The 21,996-nt window shown below is 41.5% G+C and overlaps 1 protein-coding gene and 1 long non-coding RNA gene across 9 annotated transcripts in view; one reads left to right on the top strand and one right to left on the bottom strand.

Moving 5' to 3' along the window:
• Nucleotides 1–8,154: 8,154 nt before the first annotated feature.
• LOC113944759 lies at nt 8,155–17,365 on the bottom strand. Its single transcript, XR_003526779.1, has 4 exons — nt 17,256–17,365; nt 15,091–15,207; nt 13,330–13,432; nt 8,155–8,319 (listed from the first exon to the last, which is right to left on the bottom strand). It is a non-coding gene; the product is annotated as an uncharacterized LOC113944759 (long non-coding RNA).
• NPAS3 (neuronal PAS domain protein 3) overlaps nt 17,352–21,996 on the top strand; it is a 612,015-nt gene continuing 607,370 nt past the window's right edge. For 4 of the 8 annotated variants that reach the window (XM_027638244.1, XM_027638243.1, XM_027638242.1 and 1 more), the window contains exon 1: nt 17,352–17,536. In XM_027638244.1, the coding sequence (XP_027494045.1) occupies nt 17,376–17,536 (161 nt within the window). In that variant the 5' untranslated portion in view covers nt 17,352–17,375. Of the gene's footprint in view, nt 17,537–21,170; nt 21,510–21,996 lie in introns of those variants that run through there. The other 4 variants (XM_027638248.1, XM_027638247.1, XM_027638246.1 and 1 more) reach the window with 1 other exon arrangement.

Here is a 21,996-nt window from a genome sequence, read left to right as displayed (position 1 = left end):
CTGGTATCTCTTCATTACAGACTGCTTCTGCCCTCTACTATGTTTTTAGAATTATAAATAGCTAAAATATATTGTTCAAGTACCATTAAATTAGCTCCTATAGATAAAATAGAAGTCAATATTATGAAGGTTTAAATTCAGATTGACGTGTTAGTGTTTTTGCCTATTTGGTGTTCTTAATACAGGTTATTCTAATGGAGTTAAATTTAGCTAGAAACTGACTTATTTTAATGTTTTTCAGATTAAGTGTATTTATAAAATCTTGTCAGCAGGTGCTGTTTCTAGTTAAAATCATAGATCACACCATTCAGCAGCAGAATATGAATAATCCTATCCTTCTTTTGGAAATAGTGATATTTGGACTATTAGCATTTTCATTATGAAATAAATCCAAATATTGTTATGAAATTTATTTATTAAAAAAGTTTTGATCACTCAACAGGATAGGAGGAAACATTTGACCTCTCACCTCCAAACCTTATCCCTAATATTAATTTTAAAAAAAATCTTCAAGACATTTAATTATGTATTATTCTGCAAATCCTTTACAACAATTATAGTGCTGTTATCAAGGACCAATCCTTTTTGGTACAGTAAAATTTCACTGATTTCAACCTAACACAATAGAACTTCAAACAAATCTCATGACAAAAGGTTTTAAAATAAAGTTCAAAACAATTTGTACTTACTTCTTATAAATATGTACTATTTTTCAGCTGTTGTTATCTGTACTTTTCCTCTCTCATTTGTTTCTAAGCAAAGGTCACATATTAGTAATTTTATTATCAGATTCTCCTGGAAAAAAATCAGAGAGTCAGGAAATTTTCTCCCAAGCTGAAATAAGTCAACTTCCAGGGTTTCACATTCTGGCAAGCTAACTTCTCCAAGGTCTCATAAAAATTCTGGGCTGTTATCTCCATATGCCTGATTGACTTTTTTTTTGTGGTCGTAATTAAAACCGTCTGTCCTTTCTCTGTGACTTCAGGAGAATGGCAATGAATCACAAGAGCTCTAAAACAGACAGAAGGATGGAGGCTGAGGTTAGCAGCTCAGAATCACTTCATCTGCAGTATTTCATCCATAGAAATGTAGATCCAAAGCACGGCCTTTTAATTCAAGAGACTTCAGAACAAGTCACCATGGCAGAAGGTTGTATCACAGTCAGCATGGGGAGACAAAGGTAGTCCTGAGTTTGGACTGAAGCATAAAGAGATGTAAAATAAACTAATTATCTTTATATGGAACATCACTACATTTGTAACACTAATTATTACTCTTCTTGTATTATCTATTAGAACTTTTCAGAAATATTTTCAACAATTTCTAAGTAAAATATATTTTTTGAAATACAAGAGTATGTGAAAAGTGAAATGAATACAAGAGGTAAAAAAAATGAAACTGAAACCAGTACTAGAGTCTTATCAAGGGAAGAAATACTTAACCTTCAAAATATAATTTAGAAAATTAATTCCCTATGACGATGTCTTTTGTAGTATTTGAGACTGTTCCTTTATTACTTACACCTTGACATCCATTCTCCAAACTTAATTGTGTTCCTGCCTTTTTATTTTTGAGTAATTTTGAGTTTTAAGGCTTTTTTGCCACTTAGAAGAAGGTTGCTCACTAAGTGAGTCACTGCCCCCACACCTGGAGGCCTTATCTCCATGCCTTTTAAAATTAGAATGAATTTCAGCAACAAATTAATCTGATGTTAGAGTAGGAGATCTGGAAGATATGATCTTAATGAAAGTCTTATTAAGCTACTCACATTCTTAAGGATCTTGCACATTGGTAACCTGTTGCTCAGGGAAGCAAAAATGAATGTTTGACGTGGTCCTTCAAAGTTCAGTTCCTCCTTGATGAATCAATCAGTTATGCAAAACTAAGCAAACATTCATGTGCTATGATCCCATCATTCTCAGACTGTTGTCATCACCAGCTTTGGCTCCCAAATTCCGGGGAAGAAGTTGAATGTCATGTGAGAATGACAGCATAGTCTGAAGCATCAATATGCTGGCTGCCTCCTGAGGCTCAATGACCTCAGCACTCACTGGAGTCCAGAAAACCAAGTATCTCCAGAGATCTGGATCTTAGGTAGTATCGCTTTTTATTTTCAAAAAGAGTTGGGTGCTTAAAACTGTTTGAGAACCTGGATTTAAGCTCTGAATGGGGTCAAGCTTTTTAAGTACAATAAGGTTTGCTGATCAGAGACTGGATTTCTATCAAACAGTGTGCAATGCTGCCCTAATAAAGCAAAACATACAACTACCACGAAACAAATACTTTAAGGGAAAAAATGCATTCCTGGTATAATTTATCTGAAATCAGGAAAAGAGATGAAATTAGAATCAACCTTCTTAGGGAAAAAGAAGTTTATTTTTAATAAATAATATTTCTACAGCAAATACCAATTTTAAAAGGCTCTCTTTTATCAAATTCATCTTGATTTCATGAAAACATGTACAACTATTAATATAAGCAGGCTTATCAGTCCATTTTCCTATTGAATGTTCTTTTTGTTAGTTTTCTTTATTTTCTATTTAGTTTCTTCTTTATCATTCAGAAGGTTTGCACTGTATTCCTGTACATATTTGGTTTGGTGCCCAGAAAGGTATTATTTTAACAGGGCTAGTTCATTAAAAGTTATTGCTTTACAAGGGTTCTACCACGCATACATAATTATATATATGCCTTTCTATGATGAATAGTGTGATGAAGTTACCATAAAAAAAATTTTTTTTTAGGGTTTATCATCTCTATCTTTTCAAGTCACATTGATTTGACTAATCCCAGCATCTAACTTACTTACTTCTATTATTTTTTTTTAGAAAATATGAAACTGTCAAAACATAATTTTCACTTTTTTTTTCAGAAGAGATTAGTCTTTCAGTCCTACTGGGACTGTAACTTGTCCTCCGTCTATTCTCTCCAAGGAAGAAGCAAGCACAGCTGCTAACACATAGAATTTGTCTCAGGCAAAACCAGTAGGGCAGTTTTCAGTGACCTGCTCGGGACTGATTGCGATGCTTTCTCAAAATCCTTTTCAATCACCATATTTTTCAGTAACTCCATGTCAGTCCATGAAGAGAATTTTTTAAAAATATCTCCAGATATAAAATATAGATTGTTTTTTCTATTTTTTAAGACTTTGATAAAGTTTTGAATGACCAATTTTATGATAACAAGACTCTAAGTGAATTTGTAAGATAAAAAAGTCAAGAGAATGATATTTCCTTGAAACTATGTGTCTCTATGAAGCTGCATCACAAGGCCATGCAAGGGTAGATAAAAATTCACCACAACCTTTCAGAGAGTTGGCATTAAGAGACTGAATATCAGTGTGAGCAATGTAATAGAGCCTTGTTACCAGTGTAGTTGGTCAGGAGCCAACACTTCCAAGCAGATCTGAAAAGCATGTTATATGCTGGTGTGACTTTCAAGTTACAAAGATGTCTTCAGTACTGAGATACCTGATTTGCTTCCTGCAGCTAAGGTAGAAGGAACAAAATTATTGAAGGAGACAGAACACTTGGCATTTTGCTGCTTCATTCTCATCATTGCCTACCTGGAATTTTGGAGGATAGATTTGAGACTACTTAATCCACATCAGCTGACTTACACTTTTTAAGTCCTGTATTGACTGGGTTGCACATACTTTGTTTATCTTTTGTTACCCTATATACACTGTCTAAATTGGTTTATGTCCTCTGTCACATTGTTGATGGAACATTAAGTAATATTTTCATTCCAGGGATTCTACAATTGCAGAATTATTCCGAGCTGCAAACGCACTCATGAATATAAAAAAATTAAGTATTCAATGAAACTTGGAACTGCTGTACTTATACTAAAAGAGTTTACATTATAATTTTTAATCAATGGGATCTAGAGCATAGAGAACATTGTGTTGTGGAGAAAAAAAGCACAAAACCTAAAACTGCACATCAATTATATACTATGTAATCACTTTGAACTATTTACATACCTCCACATTCATGTTTTTTTATAATATTTGTCTGTTGACACGGGTTTCTACTGTAATGTGATTATGCAGTGGTAAGTGTTTGGAGGATGACAAAATCCATGAAGTGGTAAAACAAAGGAAGTCTCTCACTTTGGACTCACACAAAACCTAACAGGATCTAGTCCTGCATCTGCTGGTTTTACATAGTTCCTCTGAACATTTAGAAGTTAATAGTGATTAAATTTAGGTTGAAAAAAATGTTGAAGATTAATTTTCCTGATGATAAGTAGCTAAATTTATCCTTCGCTAATCAAATGTTGCAAACACTGTAAATGTTCACTACAGTGAAGGTATTGCTTTCATGGCAGAAGCCATTAGTTTAGTTTTAGGAGAGAGTGACAGTGAAGGTATTTTTTACTTTTGCCACTCTCTGTGTGAGACATCAGACTCCTTCAGCCTGATTCTCATGGCTATTTAGCAAAAGCAAGAGCTTGAGGCACTGTTCAAAGAGTAGAGGATGTAGGATACCTTGCCTAACATTTCTCTCTTGAAGACATACTGTAGTATTATATGATCTGTGCTGTTAAGTGATATTGTGCAATTATCCTAAAAGCCTAGCTGCACTACTTACTTCACCATCCTCTGTGACACTACTTTGGTGGGTTTTTAAAAATATCATGTGAAAGTGATGCTGCATGAACCTTGTACTTAATAAAGTTCTTTTTTTTTCCACAAGATGAGGTTGCATTGAATATAGTTGTGCTGTGTGGGGTTAACTTTCTGTAGCCTGTTCCCTTTGACTTCAATGGCTTGAAATACAAAATGAATCTCTCACAACAATGAGACTCACTTCTGATAACACTGGCCCATTGACTTCAATGAAACACTATTAAAAATTATTCTGAATTCACTTTAATAGTCATTCTTAACTGCATCAGACCACTGATTCCACCATCATACTTTCAAGACTGAATGTTTGAACACCTTGTTTCTTGTGGCTGTAGTTTGTTGACTTCTCGATAAGCACTATTGAATATTACCTCACATGAAAGAAAGAAGCATCTTGCAGACTTTTTTGTTAGTATCCTTTTATAATTTTTTTTTAGGTGTACGGAGAAGATGAAAAATCCAGGATGATGTATTAAAAACAAATGGATCAACAGTTGTTTGTCCTTCATGAAAGTCATATGAAAGGTCCAATATGATACAAATATGTATTTTGCATATGCTTTTTTTTTATTTTGGTGATACTTTGTTTTGTGTGGAGTTGTTTTTGGTTTGGTTTTGGTTTGCATTTTTGTTTGTTTTTTTTGCTTTGTTTTTTTGTTTGCTTCTGTTTGGTTTGTTTTTTTTTAGGAAACTGCAGAATTCTTCCATTAAATTAAACTGATGATGGAGATAATTGGAGGAATGATGAGCATGCTTGCTTTTGCCATCTTGCTTGAAACAGACTACATCTCAACTATTACTCAAATTCATGACTGAATAAGGTGTGTTGCAGTTCTAAACCACTATGCTGTACTAGAATGTTCTTCTTATTCTTCTTGTTTTTTTCAGAGGGAAAATATAAATTGAACTTTTATTCACCCACCAATTCAGAATCTCAGGTTTGTTCTCTGTTCAAGACATACATATGCCCTCTGATATTTATGTATTAAAATTTGCTTTGTTTGAGCTCTTCAGAGTTTGTCATTCATTTGGATTTTTTTGTTGTAACCACTGATTTAACTTGAAAGAAATCCCTCTACATGCAAGACAATTTTGCCATTTTCCTTCAGAAGCCAGACAATTTATAGATGAGCTCAGACCAAATAAATCAAGCAAGATATATTTATAGGTCTAAAATACCATATATATTAGTATATATTTTTAATCAACATCATACTGTCATGCTGAAGAAATAATTAGCTGTTAGCAGGTCATACACTTCTGCTGTCCAAGCAGACTCTGTTGCTGGTATCCAGCCTAGAACACCAGAACCGCCAGTGTTCAGAGTCAGTCAATGCATATGACTTGTGTTTATTAGTAATGTGGTGAGCCTTCTTTGTTTCCCTGCACTAATTCACCTGAATGACGGTGTAACTACAATTATTTTTAGACTGAGCAATGTCTCCACAAGACAATGTTTACAGTAATTCTGAACAAAGAAATGGAGACACACACACATTAACTTCAGTACTTAGTGATGGTAAAGGGCATTGACTTATCTTTGGCTCCCCAGTTCCTTTTCTTACAGCATGAACCCTTGAGAATCCTCAATTTACTTTCCAAACAAGGACTGTGTCTCAGACAGTGGTCTCTGTTTTGGGTTGACTAGATTTCTGAATATTTTGTATTAAAAACCAGTGGCCTAGCATTCAAAGTTACCAGGAGAGTCAAATTCTAGTTTGTTTATATGATAGTGAGGATTCAACCTTGGAACTCTTTAAATGTTAGTCGTAATTTTATCATCCTGCACCATCATAACTGAACCTAATAACAAATCACTGGGCATCTACTTGCAAAACTATGTTATTTTTTTAATCACGGAATAATGTTTTTGAGCAGTCTTGGGAATCTGGAGAGGTCCTAGCTGACTGGAAGCTGGTGAACGTTGTCCTGATTTTCAAGAAGGGCAAGAAGGAGGACCATGGAAATTACAGGCCTGTCAGTCTCACTTCAGTGCCTGGTATGGAAGTTATGGAGAAGATTATTCTGGGAAGTATTGAAACACACATGCAGTCATTGGTCACAGCCATCACGGCTTCATGAGAGGAAAGTCCTGCTTATCAAACCTGATTTCCTCTTATGACAAGTTAACCCACCCAGCTGATCAAGGGAAGACAGTTGATGTAATCTTTTTGGATTTCAGTAAAGCTTTTGATACTCTCTCACAGGATCCTTCTGGACAAACTGTCCAGCACACAGATGGATAAACACATCATGTGGTGGGTGAGCAATTGAGTCAGGGGTCAAGCACAGAGGGTAATACTGAATGAGGTGACATCAGACTGGTGACCTGTCACCAGTGGGGTTCCACAGGGCTCCATCCTGGGCCCTGTGCTCTTCAACATCTTCATAAGTGACTTGGATGCAGGACTGGAAGGGATACTAAGCACATTTGCAGCTGACACAAAACTGGGAGGAGTTGTTGACTCCCTCGAAGTCAGGGAGGCCCTGCAGAGAGACCTCAACAAATTAGAGGACTGGGCAATCCCCAACCATATGAAGTTCAACAAGAGAAAGTGCCGGATTCTGCACCTGGGATGGGGCAAGCCTGGATGTTTGTACAGACTGGGGAATAAGATGCTGGAAAGCAGTGCCATGGAAAGGAACGTGGGGGTCCTGGTTGAGGAAAGTTGAATATAAGTCAGCAGTGTCCTGGCAGCCAGGAGAGCCAACTGTGTCCTGGGGGGCATCAGGCAAAGCATCGCCAGCTGGTCGAGGGAGGGGATTGTCCCGCTCTGCTCTGCACTGGTGTGGCCTCACCTTGAATACTGTGTGCAGTTTTGGGCACTGCAATATAAGAAGGTTATAAAGCTATTAGATGTGTCCAGAGAAGGGCAATGAAGATGGTGAAGGGCCTTGAGGGGAAGCCGTGTGAGGAACGGCTGAGGTCACTTGGTCTGTTCAGCCCGGAGGAGGCTGAGGTGAGACCTCATTGCAGTTACAACTTCTTCATGAGGGGAAGAGGAGGGGCAGACACTGAGCTCTTCTCTGTGGTGACCAGTGACAGGACCCAAGGGAATGGCCTGAAGTTGTGTCAAGGGAAGTTTAGGTTGGATATTAGAAAGAAGTTCTTCACCCAGAGGGTGCTTGGGCACTGGAACAGAGGATGGCCCTGTGCAGGGCCAAGAGTTGGACTTGATGATCCTGATGGGTCCCTCTCAACTTGGGATATTCTGATTCTGTGATTCTGTGAATGTGTGTATGATAAAACGCAGAATATCAAAATGGAGGTCATACCTAAAAAAATATTGTTTGATAATTTCAAACGTACATTCAAGTTAGCATGTATATCACATGTATATAGTATATTTGTTTTTTCACCCTTTTTTTTCTTTCCTCAATGCTTATTTTCCTTAAAAAACACATTAAGAGATATTTAAAGATCTTCCTAACAATGAAGACAACATATATTTTAAACTCTATACATTATATAATTTAACTCCAGCTGTGTGTGATCCACAAACCAAACAGCACCATATGAATGCATGTACACAGTTTATTACAGATTACAGGACTTACAAGTAAAAGGAAGACAGAATGATTTGCAATGTCAAGCATCATCTGTTATAACAATAGGTTTGAAGAGTTTAGAGTCTCTCAAAAGTCAAAATATTTTCCATTATTCCCATCCATAGACTCTTCTCCACCTAAAAAGCAAATGTAAAAGAGTAACATTACTGGAAGTACCAAGGATTCATAATAAGAATATTCTGAAAGCTGAGAATATTATTGATATTTAAACTGAATATTTCTTCTTCCTATCTTCAGATATGCAAACTTTGAAGTATTATTAGTGTATATCGTAAAAAGTAAGGTGTACAATGAGTTCAAGAAAAATCTTAATCTTGGTTTTTTTTCTACTTCAGGTATTTGATATATCAGCTTTAGTAGTTTTATTAATTTGAGATTTTTTTTGTATATAATGTCTTCTTTATTATGAAGATTTTCACCCCTTGTACTTCTCCATAACATAAAAGCAGTTGACTAACATTGATAAGAATCAAAAGTTCAGCTTTAGGAAGAGTAATAAAGTATAGTATGTTCTAGATAAAACTAATCACTGTGCTTGGTTGGCATATAGTGAAGGACTGGATACACAGATAAGTTGTTATGGAATTGATGGCACAGAAAACAGTGTAGGCCATTAACAACATTCTTCAAGATAAAATTATAACTTTTAAATTAATTCAGTGGTTGCCTTTGAATATTGAAAGAATTACTGCTATATGATCTGGATGTCCCAAAAACCATTAAAATTTTACTTGTACCTGTTTGATAGTTTTTATCTACATGTGGTTTTATTATTTTAGGATGAAATATAGATTTAGTTCATTTAAAGGAAGTGGTTTTTTCTTTTTTTTTTATAATGAAACTTCTCATGATGCTATAGTCAGACAACAACATTTCTTCAAAAAATTGTTGCAGAAATTGAGAAGCTGAGGAGATGATAGTGATTATTAGAAGTTGCAACTATAAATAAAATCTGACATTGTGTAGATGTTGTTGCTGCTGTTGTAATATCTACCTGCATGGATTCTCGATATTTCTTCTTGTTCCAGACTAAAAAGGCCAAATCTATATCAAATTAAATATGTTTGAAGATCCGCAGGGTTTTTTTTCCAGAATAAAGGACATATTTCAAAAGAAATGATAGCAGGAATTCCCTTGCTTTTTCTTCCCTGTTATGTACAGAGCAGAAATAGGTGATACCCTTAGCAATTAATAACTTTCACCAAGCAGTCGTACTGAAGGAGCAGAAATGCAGTCATTACTGACTGTCAAGTTATTAAAAACAAATGAGTATCCTTTTTGTGGTAAAAATAAAAAAGGTACAACAAAACTTCTTTAATTAATTTTGAACTAAGACAAATTATAATTTTCTTCCAGTAGACATCCATATCTACCCAAACTATACATACTCTAAAGCCAAATATATGTTGCCTCAAATGTGCAATGAAGAGAACAATGGCTTAATTCTGTAATACTTAAAACATATATTGATGACCAGGAAATCACATTATGTGTTTTCTTCAGAAAGTCCATCCAATATGTTGCCAATACCTAATAGACTTGAGACTCAAAAGTCACAGTGGTGTCTTCTATGTTATCCAGTCATGAGTATAAAAATCAGATAAAGTGGTACACTGTGTAAAGCTAAGAATGCTAGGCAGCCTTCCTAAGTTCCAGCAAATGAACTAATCAACTTTATTTAGACAAAAACTACAGTCTAGTACTTTCTGATAATGAAAACACACTTTGAAGTGGCAAGAATACTTGCAACCAAAGAACAAAAAAAACAACAGAGAGAAATGCAAGTAAAATGGATGGAGGTCTGTCAAGTGAATAAAGCTACCTCTTTAAGCTGTCTGATAGATGTAAAAATACTAGAAAGGTTTGTATTTTAACGCAAGAAAGTTTGAAATTGAAAGAGTAAGATTTGAGATGTGTTTGAACTTTGAAGATCACCTGTGAGTATGCTCAATACTTGAATTTTTTGATTAAAAAAAAAAAAAAGAAGAAAAACTTTGCACAATCATCTTCTTCCCAGGAAGAACTCAAACTGCAGAATAATAAATAGTTATAAATAAGAATGGTACTTTGTTAGAAATTCCAATGATTGAACAACGATGCATTTTCAGACAGGCTAGCCTGTATTCAAGTCTTTGGCACATATATATCCTTATAAGTTTTGATTATTTTTGGAAAAACACTAAGACCAAAGATCAGAGTATTTATTTCTGATTTATATGTATGCTTGAAGTTTCAGAAGCTGTTAGCAGAGCCACAGATCTACATGGCTGCCCACCTGGGACCATGCTACACAGGAACATAATGCGCTGTCTTCAATGAGTGGAAAAGTAATGCTGTTATAAAACAGAAGAAAACCACTCCACTGACTATGGAGAAGCATGGCTTTAAGGACTTAGCATAGCTTTAAACTGTACTGGATGCAACTTGGACAGTAAGGGAGGAGATACAGGCATGGGTAGTCTTGTGAATATTCTTGTTCAATGTTCATTGCTGCATGACTTAGCAGAGCACTGACGGTTGCTACCAAAGAAGAAAGGCTACAGTGGACTGTACTAGGCTTATCTGAAAGAACTCTGAGTGAAAGCTCAATGCTTTTTTTTGCTGTATGTATAATTAACTTGGATTTGTTCATCAAAAAATTATTAGGAAAAAGAGAGCGTGTTTCTTCTGTTTATCTTTTTCTGTTTCTTCTGAATTAGAAGAGAATGACTACTTAGTAAGGGAAAGGGTAAGAATTCTCCTCTAAGAAGAATCAAAAACCATGAGCTACCTACTGATCCTGTCTTTTCAGGACACACCAACAGCTGCTTCTTCAAATTATTGTGGTTTGGGAGCACTGACAGAGGCTAAAAATAAATGTAAATAAATAAAAGGGAAAGGTATGTTGACTATCCCTGTGTTCTTTTAAAGTTTCACTTATCTTACAGATGAGTAGAACCAAAAATCTGAATATGGTGAGAACAAAGGATAATATGCTGGCATCTCTTAGAAGCCCTGGAGACAAAAAAATCTTACCTGATTTGTTTTTCCACTTCCTAGAATTAAGTTGTGTGGTATGAATCAGGTTTTTGTGAAGGTGGAAGCAGCACAATTTAGCTGTGTTTTCTATGGCCCTAATTTGATGTCAATTTGATGTCAAGCAGGTTACTCTACTTTGGAGGCATAAGACTGATTTTGAAGACAACGGAAATGGATACACAGGTGCTAAAACTGTCTGGAGGAACATCACAGGTTAGACACTCTGGAAAAGCAAGTAGAGTCTGAAAAAAATGAGCTGGCTATCTCTCAATCTGCTGGAGGTGCTAGAGAATTTGTGGGGGATTAACACTGCAGGAAACGTCTAGTGCTAAGAAATAACTCATTCACTAAAATTTGTGGCCAGAGCAAAGTATACAATACTGAACAAATTAATACTGATGTTCCAGCCTTGGAAAATGAGTTGTCCTCTGTCACTACACGGTGGGCCAGAGGTGCTCTTTTGCTTTCACGTAGAGAGCAAATTACACAATCTGATAATAGGGAAGACATGATACTCCTTTCCGAGAAAGCTTCATTGGTCAGAACATGCCTACGTACATACTTCTGGGTGTGTAAGCAATGTATCAGTCTTTCTCCACTGTGGACTCCCCATGCTTGAAAGGCTCTCAGCTGCCGGTACCAATGAATGAGATCCTAAGATCAGCCTCAAACCTTCACTGCATTTTCCCAATGGCAGCACAGTGTGCTAATCGCTGAGCTATCGGGATAGCCCTGTAGGGTATTCTTCTAATAGTTTTTCTAGTTCTTCCACTGATGTCCTTATACATCTTTTATGATCTCGATAGTGATGCTACTTTCCCCAGGCACTTTTCTTCTATCTTACTCTATGCTTGTTTTTTTTTTTTTTTGAATGCAGGGGGGAAGGGGCTACCTTAAACTTGCCCTTCATTCCTAGAGCAACCTTTCAGAAAAGACATTTCCCTCATCTACTCTTCCAACCCTGAGTATATGTCAAGGAATGGTGAAGATGGAAAATATTTCAGTCTTTCCATTTAAGTTGTGATGGTCTTTTTCCTGACTTCATGTTCTATTTAGAGTTTTTTCTTCTAAACAGAAGAACAGACAGTGGTTTTGTATTTAAAATTAAACTCCAAATATTTTCTTTAAACTGCACTCATTGGGTTCACAAAGAAATGAAAACAAAATACAGCACGTGACATCATTTGAAAGAGCAAATTTTGTTATCATATATAGTTCTAGAAATAAACTGTATTTTTTTAACTGTGGCTCTTCCCTAATATGCAGTGCTGATAAATAGTAAAAAGGAATTCTTTCCTAACTAAATATTTCTCTCACATTATACATATATAAATTCCTCTGGGAATAACTTGAGCAATATAACTTGAGATAGGAGGTAGCTGATATATGTGAGGTATTAATATGAAAAATATTTTCACTGCATGTATGTTATAAAGTTCTTGGAATATTACAGGTAATAAAAATATAGGTCAGTTAAAGACTTTCCATATCCCTGTTCTGCTCATAATTTTTTTCCTGTAGATTCATTTTTTGTTTTCTTCTCATCTGTTATTTTCCTTTTCCTTCTCATTTTACATTCACTATTATTCAGGGCACCTTTTGAGGAGCTGCTTCTGCTTCCAAATGATGATACATATTGGTAGCAGCAACCAAAGCAACAGTCAGTGAACACTTGTAGAGATGGTGAGTTGTAAAATAATAAATCAAATATTTAATACTTAGACAGAAGATGTGGACTTTATCTACACTTAATGGGTGGGGAGGCTGATTACTCATTCATAGCTACACCACTTGTGAATGATGAGGTCACCCCTATCTCAGGAAGATAAATGCCATATCCTGTTATGACATATTCCTTTTATATAAAATTAGTTCAATTTTCTCACTAGTGAAGAATCAGTATAACTAAAAAAAAAATCACTTCAAGATAAAGGCATTTTTCTATTGTAATTCATTATATATCCTATTTTCATTTTATTTCTGTTCTGTTTTGTTCTATCTTACCCTGTTCCACGTATACTATTTTACTCTCTACCTAAATGATATCTGACTAAAGTGAAGCAAAAATTAGACGATACAATGAAGCTTTGTAGCATTCTCCCTCATACCTGTCACAGGCTCCTTCCAACAGCAGATAATGAAAATTCAAAGTCAAACCATTTAACTTTAAGTAAATGGAAATGAATTTCCATCGAAGAGATATTTTTTCACCTGTGAAAGAAAGGAACAGTAGTACACTGACAATGCGAATAAAGATATAACATATAATTGTGATAGAGTGGTATATGAAAAGCATAAATATTGAATGTTATTGTATTACACACTGTCACGTGTTTTTAATTTTTATCTTTACTGTGTTTTTGCCTAAGAAAGGAAAGTCTACAGTACATAGTTAGAAACAGCAGCACTTTATTAGGATAATTCTTAATCAATACTAAAGCAACTTGCAGCATATCTTGCAATAGTATATGGTATTGAGACAAAAACTATGTCGCTCAGACACCAGAAGCTGTCAATAGTTTTATCAAAGTAAGAAAAAAACTAAATTAAAAATATTGGGGTTTATTCTCATCTAATTTCCTCTAGCATGCTGCATCAAATTAATTTAAATCCATCATGGTATGTTTTATCACTGGTGAAACATGTAGCAAATTGCATCCACGCTATTTAATATGGTACAGAGTATAAGCTTGATGATGGATATTTTCATCAGTGTATAAAATAAGTCTCAGAAATTCCTACTGGATTTTACCATTGTGATTAATTTTGGGGGAAAAAAAGATACAAGCAATCAAAATGGACTTTTCTTCAAATATGAGACAATCTTTTTTATTTGATATCTTTAAAAGTTATGATAAAGAAAACGCTTCTGTATTCTATAGACATTCGCAAACCTACCTTTGAATCCTGCTCATCTTCTAACATACAAAACTATTTGCAAGTGGTTCCAGTGACTCAGTGGGTTTACTTGTGCAAGCAAAGTTATCCAGACTGACTTTCTGTTCACATTAACACTTAAGATATTAATCAATAGTCATAAAAGATCTTATTAAATATCAGAGATCCTGGTTCCACCTACACAGATGAAAAGCAGTGACTCTCGAGACTAAGCTGAAGCAAGGTTGGCTAAAGGCAGGCTCTCTGTCCTGGCTGTCTCTTTGAAACATGAAAATCTGCTCAGAGTTGCCACTGTAGAGCAAAGAGTGACAATCAATGGATGAGGACTTCGACATGATTACATCCACTCTACTGCCTGGCCATACATTGACAGACAAAACTACTGTAATGGAGTGATCATTTGGAAAATGGCTACTGCCCACATTTAAATTCCTTTCAGTGTTATTCCATAGCCAATTAGAGTGGTAGCCCAGCCTATATTCATGCCAGTCTTGTACTATAATGTAAGAAAAAGGAAAGGAGCAGCTCAGAAGTCTTTAATTATTCCTCCAGCCATTTATTGACCTGCTCTCTAAAGGCCATATACGGGCCTTCATCTGCATGCAAAATTCCTATTGACATCACTGGGAGGGCCACAGGCAGATGGAGGGTTACTTTGTAAACCTTACATTTTAAATATGTTGTAAGAGAAAGGCGCAGAATTGTCAGTCCTTAAAAAAGTGAGTAGCTTTATCTAATATTTGTCTTTAAACATGGAGTTTGAATAACATTTTTCCTAGCAATAACATCCCCCCCTCTTCTCTGCAAGCTATCTAACCTACACGTTTCTGTAAAGTCTTCGTATTTAACACTCAAACAATTGATGTCCCTATAGTATAAACAGGATAGATAATGAATATAAGTGGGATAGAAAATTAATCCTACTTGCGAGGAAAGAGAGTCATAATTCACTTAGGCTTCTCAGCTCTTACGTTATGAGGTCTTCAGCTAACTCATGGGATCCATTCCACATCCCACAGATGCTCATTATGAATTCTTTTTATGTGCAACATGTGGGGACTAACCAGTTTCATATCTCCTGGTATTAGCTGCAATACAAAGCATTTTGTATTAAAACAGAATGCAAACACAGATGTTATTTAATACAAAGGATTTGAATGCAGTCTCTGTTTTAACATAAAGTTGGTGTGTCTTAATTTGCTTTGGAACAGCAATGGACAGAAAAGTCAAGATAAGAGAATACTGTTAGATTAGGAGCCAAGCTATGATTCCAAAAAGCACACAGTTGCATGGGAAAAGGGGAGACTAGCCCAGGTGACAGTTTTGATTCATGGAAGCAAAGGTTACAGTGCCTGGGACATCTGCCCCTTTCTAAGATGCTGTCATAGCCTTTCCAACACTAAGCATACTCTGAAGTGTTGCTACCTGTGTTCTGTCCCATGCAACTCCTCTTGGTATGAGCCTCGGTTTCCTCAGAAACGGCGTAGCATCACGGCTGCTATTTGTGCAAGGTACACTAACACAGTGTGTTACTTTCTTTTCTAGCTGTCCACTCACTAGTCTGGTGAAAGGTTCAGTTCTTCTCTACAGGCACTACACTTCTTAGCTCCGGCAATCAGCAACTTGGCTTCCAGGGCCGTGGTTTTCGAGTCACCCCAGAAGCCGGGAGGTCTAGTGAGACCCTACTGCGGGCGGGAGTCCCCTTTTCTCCTGTTCCTCTGCTGCCCCTGACGCGGCACAGCCGCTATGCTCCCTCTGGGACGGGCTCCTCGACCCTCGACTCCCATTGCGGCTCCGGGAGGAGGGAGCGCGGAGTGGAGCCGCGGCAGCTCCCTCCGAGCACCATGGTGAGGAAGCCTCGCGTCTCCGTGCCCACTCCCACCGCGGTTGCGGCTCCGAAAGCTGAAGCAAGGAAGGGGAGACACCGGGGGAAGGACGAGACAGCGGGGGTGTCCGCCGCCGACCTGCGCTCCCGCCCGACTTTCCGCGCTTCCTTCCCAGCGCCCACCCTCGCACAGCGCCGCGGCCAGGCGGGCTCGGCGGCGGGCGGCCCGGCCGGGGCAAAAGCAGGGGCAATAGCGCGGTCCCGGCGGGCTGGCGGGGCCGCGCAGCGCCGCGGCCCTGCATAAGCATTTGGCAGAGGTGGAGGAGGGCAAACTCGCCCGAGCGGGGGGCAGAGGGGGCTCCGCGCAGCCCCGGGTGGCACAAAGGCGCCGCGGCGCTGCGGCCGCGCGTCCCGCGGGGGCGGCGGCGGCCGAGCCCCTCCGCGCCGCTGCCGGTGTGGTGCGTGCCGTGCCCGGAGGGGAGCTCTGCGAGGGGGCTCTGCACACCGGCAGTATAATTGATATGTTGAAGCAGCAGTAGGGATCAACGCGTCCACAGACAGCACACACCTTACAAGTTTGACTCGCAATAACATTGCTGCACACTAGGAGGGGAGGAGAGTCAGCTCCCTAGAATAAGGAACGAACTCTGCCTTTGCACAAAAGCGGCTCATTTCCTCGCTTGTGAAAACCGTCCCTTCATAGAGAGAAAGAAAAGGGAAGGGGGGTGGGGAGCAAAAGCAAGTTACCAAGAGCAAGAACTTGTGCTGCAACAATCCTCCACTCTTCCTCTTCTCCTCAGGCCTCTGGGAGCAGGGATATTCCTCCCCCTCCCCCCCCGCACAGTTGGCGCTAGCCCAGACTGTGGTCAGCCGCCTTTATTATTACTTCATTGAGACAGAGAAATCCTCTAAGACTTGCATTTTGGGTGGAGGGTGGGGGGTGGAGGGACGAGAAGGAGGAGGGAAAAAAGGCAACATTTGCTGCTCATCATTTTCACTGCACCGCTAAAGTAATTGCGCCCCCCTCTCTCCTCCCTGTCCCTCCTCGGCTTGGATTTTTCTCCTATATCTACAGCTCCAGCAGTATAAGACATACCTTTTTCTTTTTTTTTTTTTTTTTTTTTTTTTTTTTTTTTTTTTTTTTTTTTTTGTAGCTCTGATATTCCACTTCCTCCCACCCCCCACAAAATCTTCACGCGTTGCATGTTTGCAATTCGGTAAATTCCCCCCCCCCTCCTCTTTACCCCCAGCCCCCCCAAACTCCTCAGTCTCAGCCCAGGCGCTCACATCAAAGCGCCCGTCCTCACTCACAGTGGCCGCCACTCACTAATGGGATTGCAGTGTGCCTGGCTCTGCTGCTGCAGCCGCCGGAGGGAGAGTCGCTGCTGCTGCACCTCTTCGCCGACACTCGCCGGGTGCTGAACCGCGGGGATGATCAGGATCTTCCCGGATTTCAGCGTGCAGGTGACGGCGGCGGCGGCGGCCGGCGGGGCGGCCGGGGGGGTGCCGGCGGCACCGGGCATGGGGCGAGCCGGCGCCGCGGCCAACGGCAACCCGCAAAACGTCCAGGGCATCACCTCCTACCAACAACGGTGAGCATCGAGGGGGAGAGGGCTGTGCGGCTCTTCTTGAGGCTCCCTCACTTGCTTTTCTTTGTGCTTTTGTGTTTCTTTGTTTTCCTTTTTTTTTTTTTTTTTTAAATCTTTCTGTTTGTTGGGGGGAGCTTGGTTGGAGGGGAGGGTTGTTTGTTTGGTTTTTTCTTTTTTCTTTTTTTCTTTTTTCTTCTTTTTAAAAATACAGCATCTTTTAAAATGCACTGAGAAGTAAACACAATCTCCTAGTTTTGTCTTGGATGAGCTGGAAAGCAACAATAGAAAAAAAAAAAGAAAAAAAAAAGTGAGACCCCGGCATCTTATCTTGGCTGCTCCAAAGTTTGGGATCCCGTCCGCTCATCCTTTCTAAAGAGGAATTTCTCAATGTCAATGCCTTGTGCAAATCCCAGTGTGTGGCAGCCAGGGGGATAATTGATCATGGTATGCTGATTGATAATTTTCTTTCAACCAAGAAAGAGAACAATTTTCACTTGGGGTTACACACTTGCAATTCCACACTGTAGTTTTAACAGTATTATCATGTCACCTGTTACTACAGGGAAATATAACAAGAAACCCTAAGTATACTCAGCACTGCTATTTTTTCATCTTAAATGCATTCTAATGCAAATGCAGGAAATTCTCAGAGAGCGCCTTTAGGAAGCAAAGCGTAGAAAGTTGGCAGTAAGTCATAATGAAGTTTAAAGACCTTCCCCATTCCCCCTAACAATTCATCTGTATGTGCTGATACTAACATGAAGTTTAATTAATTGCCTGACATTTCTTTGTGTTTCTGTGAGCCAAAATCTGAAGTCTGAATCTGTTAGTTTACTCTATCATAAGCTTATAACGGAAGCTGAATTTTCAAACAAAGTAGATGACAACAGATCTACTGAAATCGGAACAACACATTTAAATTTCTCTAAATGCAATAAAAATGGCACTGTCTTGAGTATCTTACTTTCCACTGTTACATTAAATTAAATACCGAGAAAAATGCTGTGTAATCCCAAGTGTCCAAACAAAGTATCTCTATGATGTAAAAGAAAAAAATAGGAAATTTCAGCATAATACTTCAAAATTAATTGGTCTAGGGACCAGATTTAGGCAATGGACCATTGCCTGTTTTGTTGTTCAGCAACTTTGTATTGCTTCCTATAGTTTCGAAGCCTATGATAGAAAACGTTTGGTAGTAACTTTTGTAGGTTTTATTAAATGAAAAGTAATAGGGATCTGATACTCCTGAAATAATCCCTTTATGATGCCTAAGCATGTTCATAGCTGAGAAACATTTGAAACTAAGTAGGAGTCTTGTTTTGCTCAAGCAAACACAGCAAGCTTTTATATACTAAAAAAAAAAAAATAAAAAAAATGGAATGTGAGAGATATAAAGAACAGATTAAAGTTTATTTCTTTTCATGGTTTCTGTATGATTTTTGTCACTTATAAAGTATTTAACTTACAATGGAAACTGACGAACACTTTAACGAGGAAGTACAGGCAGCAGTCACAATAGTTTAGTCTGTGAAGTGGGGAAGTCAAGGGTCAGAAATGTCAGATTGGCTTTTAGACAAATGAAAGAGACCTCTGGAGACTTAAACAGAATTATATAGACAAGGCAGCAATTTTTTAGCACTTTTTAGTTTGGTTATGCTAGTCTGTAATCAGGAAGAAGTTATAAAAGCAATACTTCTCTGACAAACTACTAACACCTCTAATCCAAATACTGTTTAGCAGATATTCAAGTACTTTGACCACTAGGAATCCAGACGAGTCTGGATGTCTCGCACACTAAGCTCACAAGGAGAAACAATTACGCGCTTTTCCCAAATTTTGACTATATACTATCGACAAAACAGCGTGGTTTACGTCGAACGATTTTCTTCCGTGCTTTCTGAAAACGCTAAAAATACAGCAGACACCGGCACCTCCTTAGTCTATTGCCACAGCCGAGGAGACACCTGTTAACTTTTTTTTCCCCTTTCGGAGGCGAGGAGGCAGGATTGTCGGCCGCGAACGGCATCTGCTGCTTTGCAGACACCCCCTCTCCGCAGTCCTTCGCATCCACCTTGCACCCCCGGTGTCTCCCGCCGCCCCGGCGGCTCTGTCCTTCCCTGCCCGCCCCGAGGTCCCGCCGCCGCCGCCGCCGCCGCGGGGTCGCGGCTCCCGAGCCCCGGCGGCCGCCGTCCCACAGCCGCCGGCTGCGCACGTGCGTAGCGGCGCGAGCGCGCGGCGGTGCCCCCGAACGCCGTCCGCGTGCCCCTGCCCGGGCTCGAGGGTGGCCCGCGCCGCCGCGCGCGAAGTCCCGCCGGCCCGGTTGCCTCCCGCGGGAAGGAACCCCCCCGGCCCCCGGTGCGCGCGCGGCGCCCCGCAGCCCAACCTCCCGGTCTTTTGCTAACTTATTCTCTCTCCCCGGCTCTGCCCTGCGGTTCGTGCGCGCTCTTAGACATCCCCCCCCCCTCCCCCCTCTTCCCCCTCCCCCCTCTTCCCCCTCCCCTACAAAAACTTTTGGAGTTGTCGCGGAAACGTTGCTCCTGAATAAATGCTCCCGACGTGCGGGGCTTGCTCCTTTCCCCAAGGAACCCCTCCGCATTTTCCCAGGGAGCAGGATCAGGCCCGGGCAGCTGTACTTCCAAGGCAGCAGCAGAGCAGCCACAAAGTTACCTTGGAAATGGAAAGCTTTTAGTGAAAGAGTGATTTCTCCTGTAAGAGCTATCAGCGCTCGGTTTCTCTCGGTGTCCTGCAAGGAACAATTAAGGTAGCGGTTTCTTTTCCCCGTTCCTTTATTTAATAATTAATTTCATAATCCTCAATAAAACAGCGTGAAGTGCTACACCCTATACCAACAAAGCGAGTCATCACTCTCAGTTCACGTTTCCAGCATTACGCCTTTTTAGCCCGCCACTAGCCGGTGCCCACTCTCTGGACGTGCGGGCACATTCTCGGAGGTGCCTGGGGGGTGCGTGGCGTTTCCCCGGGCCCAGTCCGTCCGGGCTGGCGCCAGACACCTCTGGTACGGCCCTGGGGGTCGCAGGGAGCGCGCACCCCCCGGCCCGCGGCTCCCATCCCATCCTGTCCTCCGCCGTGGGAAGCCCACGGGGGACACGCTGCCTGCGCCCGTTGTGTATCCGCCGCCCTTCTGCGCCCGCGGAGTTTCAGAGAGAGTCCCTGCCTCCCTCTGCTCCTCTTCCCTGCTGGAGCCCAGACTCCAGAGGAAGAAAGTGTGCGAAACTGCAACTGAGTGGCGTTGTTGCGCCGGCAGCGGAGGCTGTGTCCCCTGCACGCAGAGCGGGAGCGGAGCTGGGAAAGCAGCTGGAAAATGCCCAGAAATACTTTCACAGTGGTCAAGCCTGGAGATCCCTGACACCCCTCCTTCTATCCCCCGCCCCCGCCCCGCTAGCCCCATGGCCTGGCACCCCGCGTAGCCCGGCCCGCGGGCGCGGGCGTGTGTGTGTGCGGGAGTGCGTGTGCGAGTGCGTGCGTGTTTGTGTGTGTGTGTGTGTGTCTGTGTGTGTGTGTGTGTCTGTGCGTGCCGCACCTGCCGGGCGATGCCAGCGGCCGGGCTGCCCGCCGGGGCTACGCCGCGGCTCGCGCTTCCCGCCGCCGCCGCCGGCCGCCGCCGCTGCCTGCGCTGGGCATGTCTCTGGGGCCGGCGGGGCCCCGGCTCCCTCCGCTCCGCGGCTTATGGACGGCGGCAGCGGCAGCAGCAGCGCTAGCAAGCAAGCGAGCAAGCAACCTGCACCAGGACTGCGCGGAGGAGTGGGAGCCCGCGATGCTTTGGCCTCAGTACTTTTCCTTAGCCTGTCTGGCTAACCGGGGCCATTGCTGCCGCCGCTGCTGCTGCTAGACACACAACACACACCAACATCAGGAGGGGGAAAAGTAAGGGAGAGAGGAGAAAAAAAAAAAAAAATCCCAGGAAGATGGCGCCCACCAAGCCAAGCTTTCAGCAGGATCCTTCCAGGCGAGAACGGTAACACTTTCTCTTTATTGAACCTGCAGCAGCAGCAGCAGCAGCAGCAGCCGCAGCAGCGCCGGGCCGGGCCGAGCCGGCGCCGCCGGGGGCCGGGGCTGGCTGCCATGCCGGGGTGGGGGGACCTGCCGCCGGCACCCGCTGCTCGCACAGCCGGGCACCGTGAGTTCCTCCTAGTGCGCACCGCCAGCCGCACGCACACACACAGGCACACACACAGGCACACACACGCAGGCACACACACACTCTCAGAACAAGCCGCGCAGCAGCGGCCCCGCTCCGGTGGCCGCACCGCGGCGGCTGCCGGAGCCGGTGCTTGGCGGGGCGCGTTGTGAAGCGGACGTGTCTGTGTGTCTGTGTATGTGTGTGTCTGTGTACGCGGGGGCGGGAAGCCCCCCCGGGCGGCCCCCGCCGCTCGGCGGCCCCGGGGCGCCGCGCCAGGCCCGGCGTTCCGGGCGGAGGGGCCGGCCCCGCCGGTGCGGTTCCC

This window comes from Corapipo altera, unplaced genomic scaffold (assembly GCF_003945725.1).
Source record: "Corapipo altera isolate COAL_440 unplaced genomic scaffold, ASM394572v1 23, whole genome shotgun sequence".
Taxonomy (NCBI): Eukaryota; Metazoa; Chordata; class Aves; order Passeriformes; family Pipridae; genus Corapipo; species Corapipo altera.
Note: the sequence above shows the minus strand (reverse complement) of the source record. Positions and strands in the feature narration are given on the sequence as shown.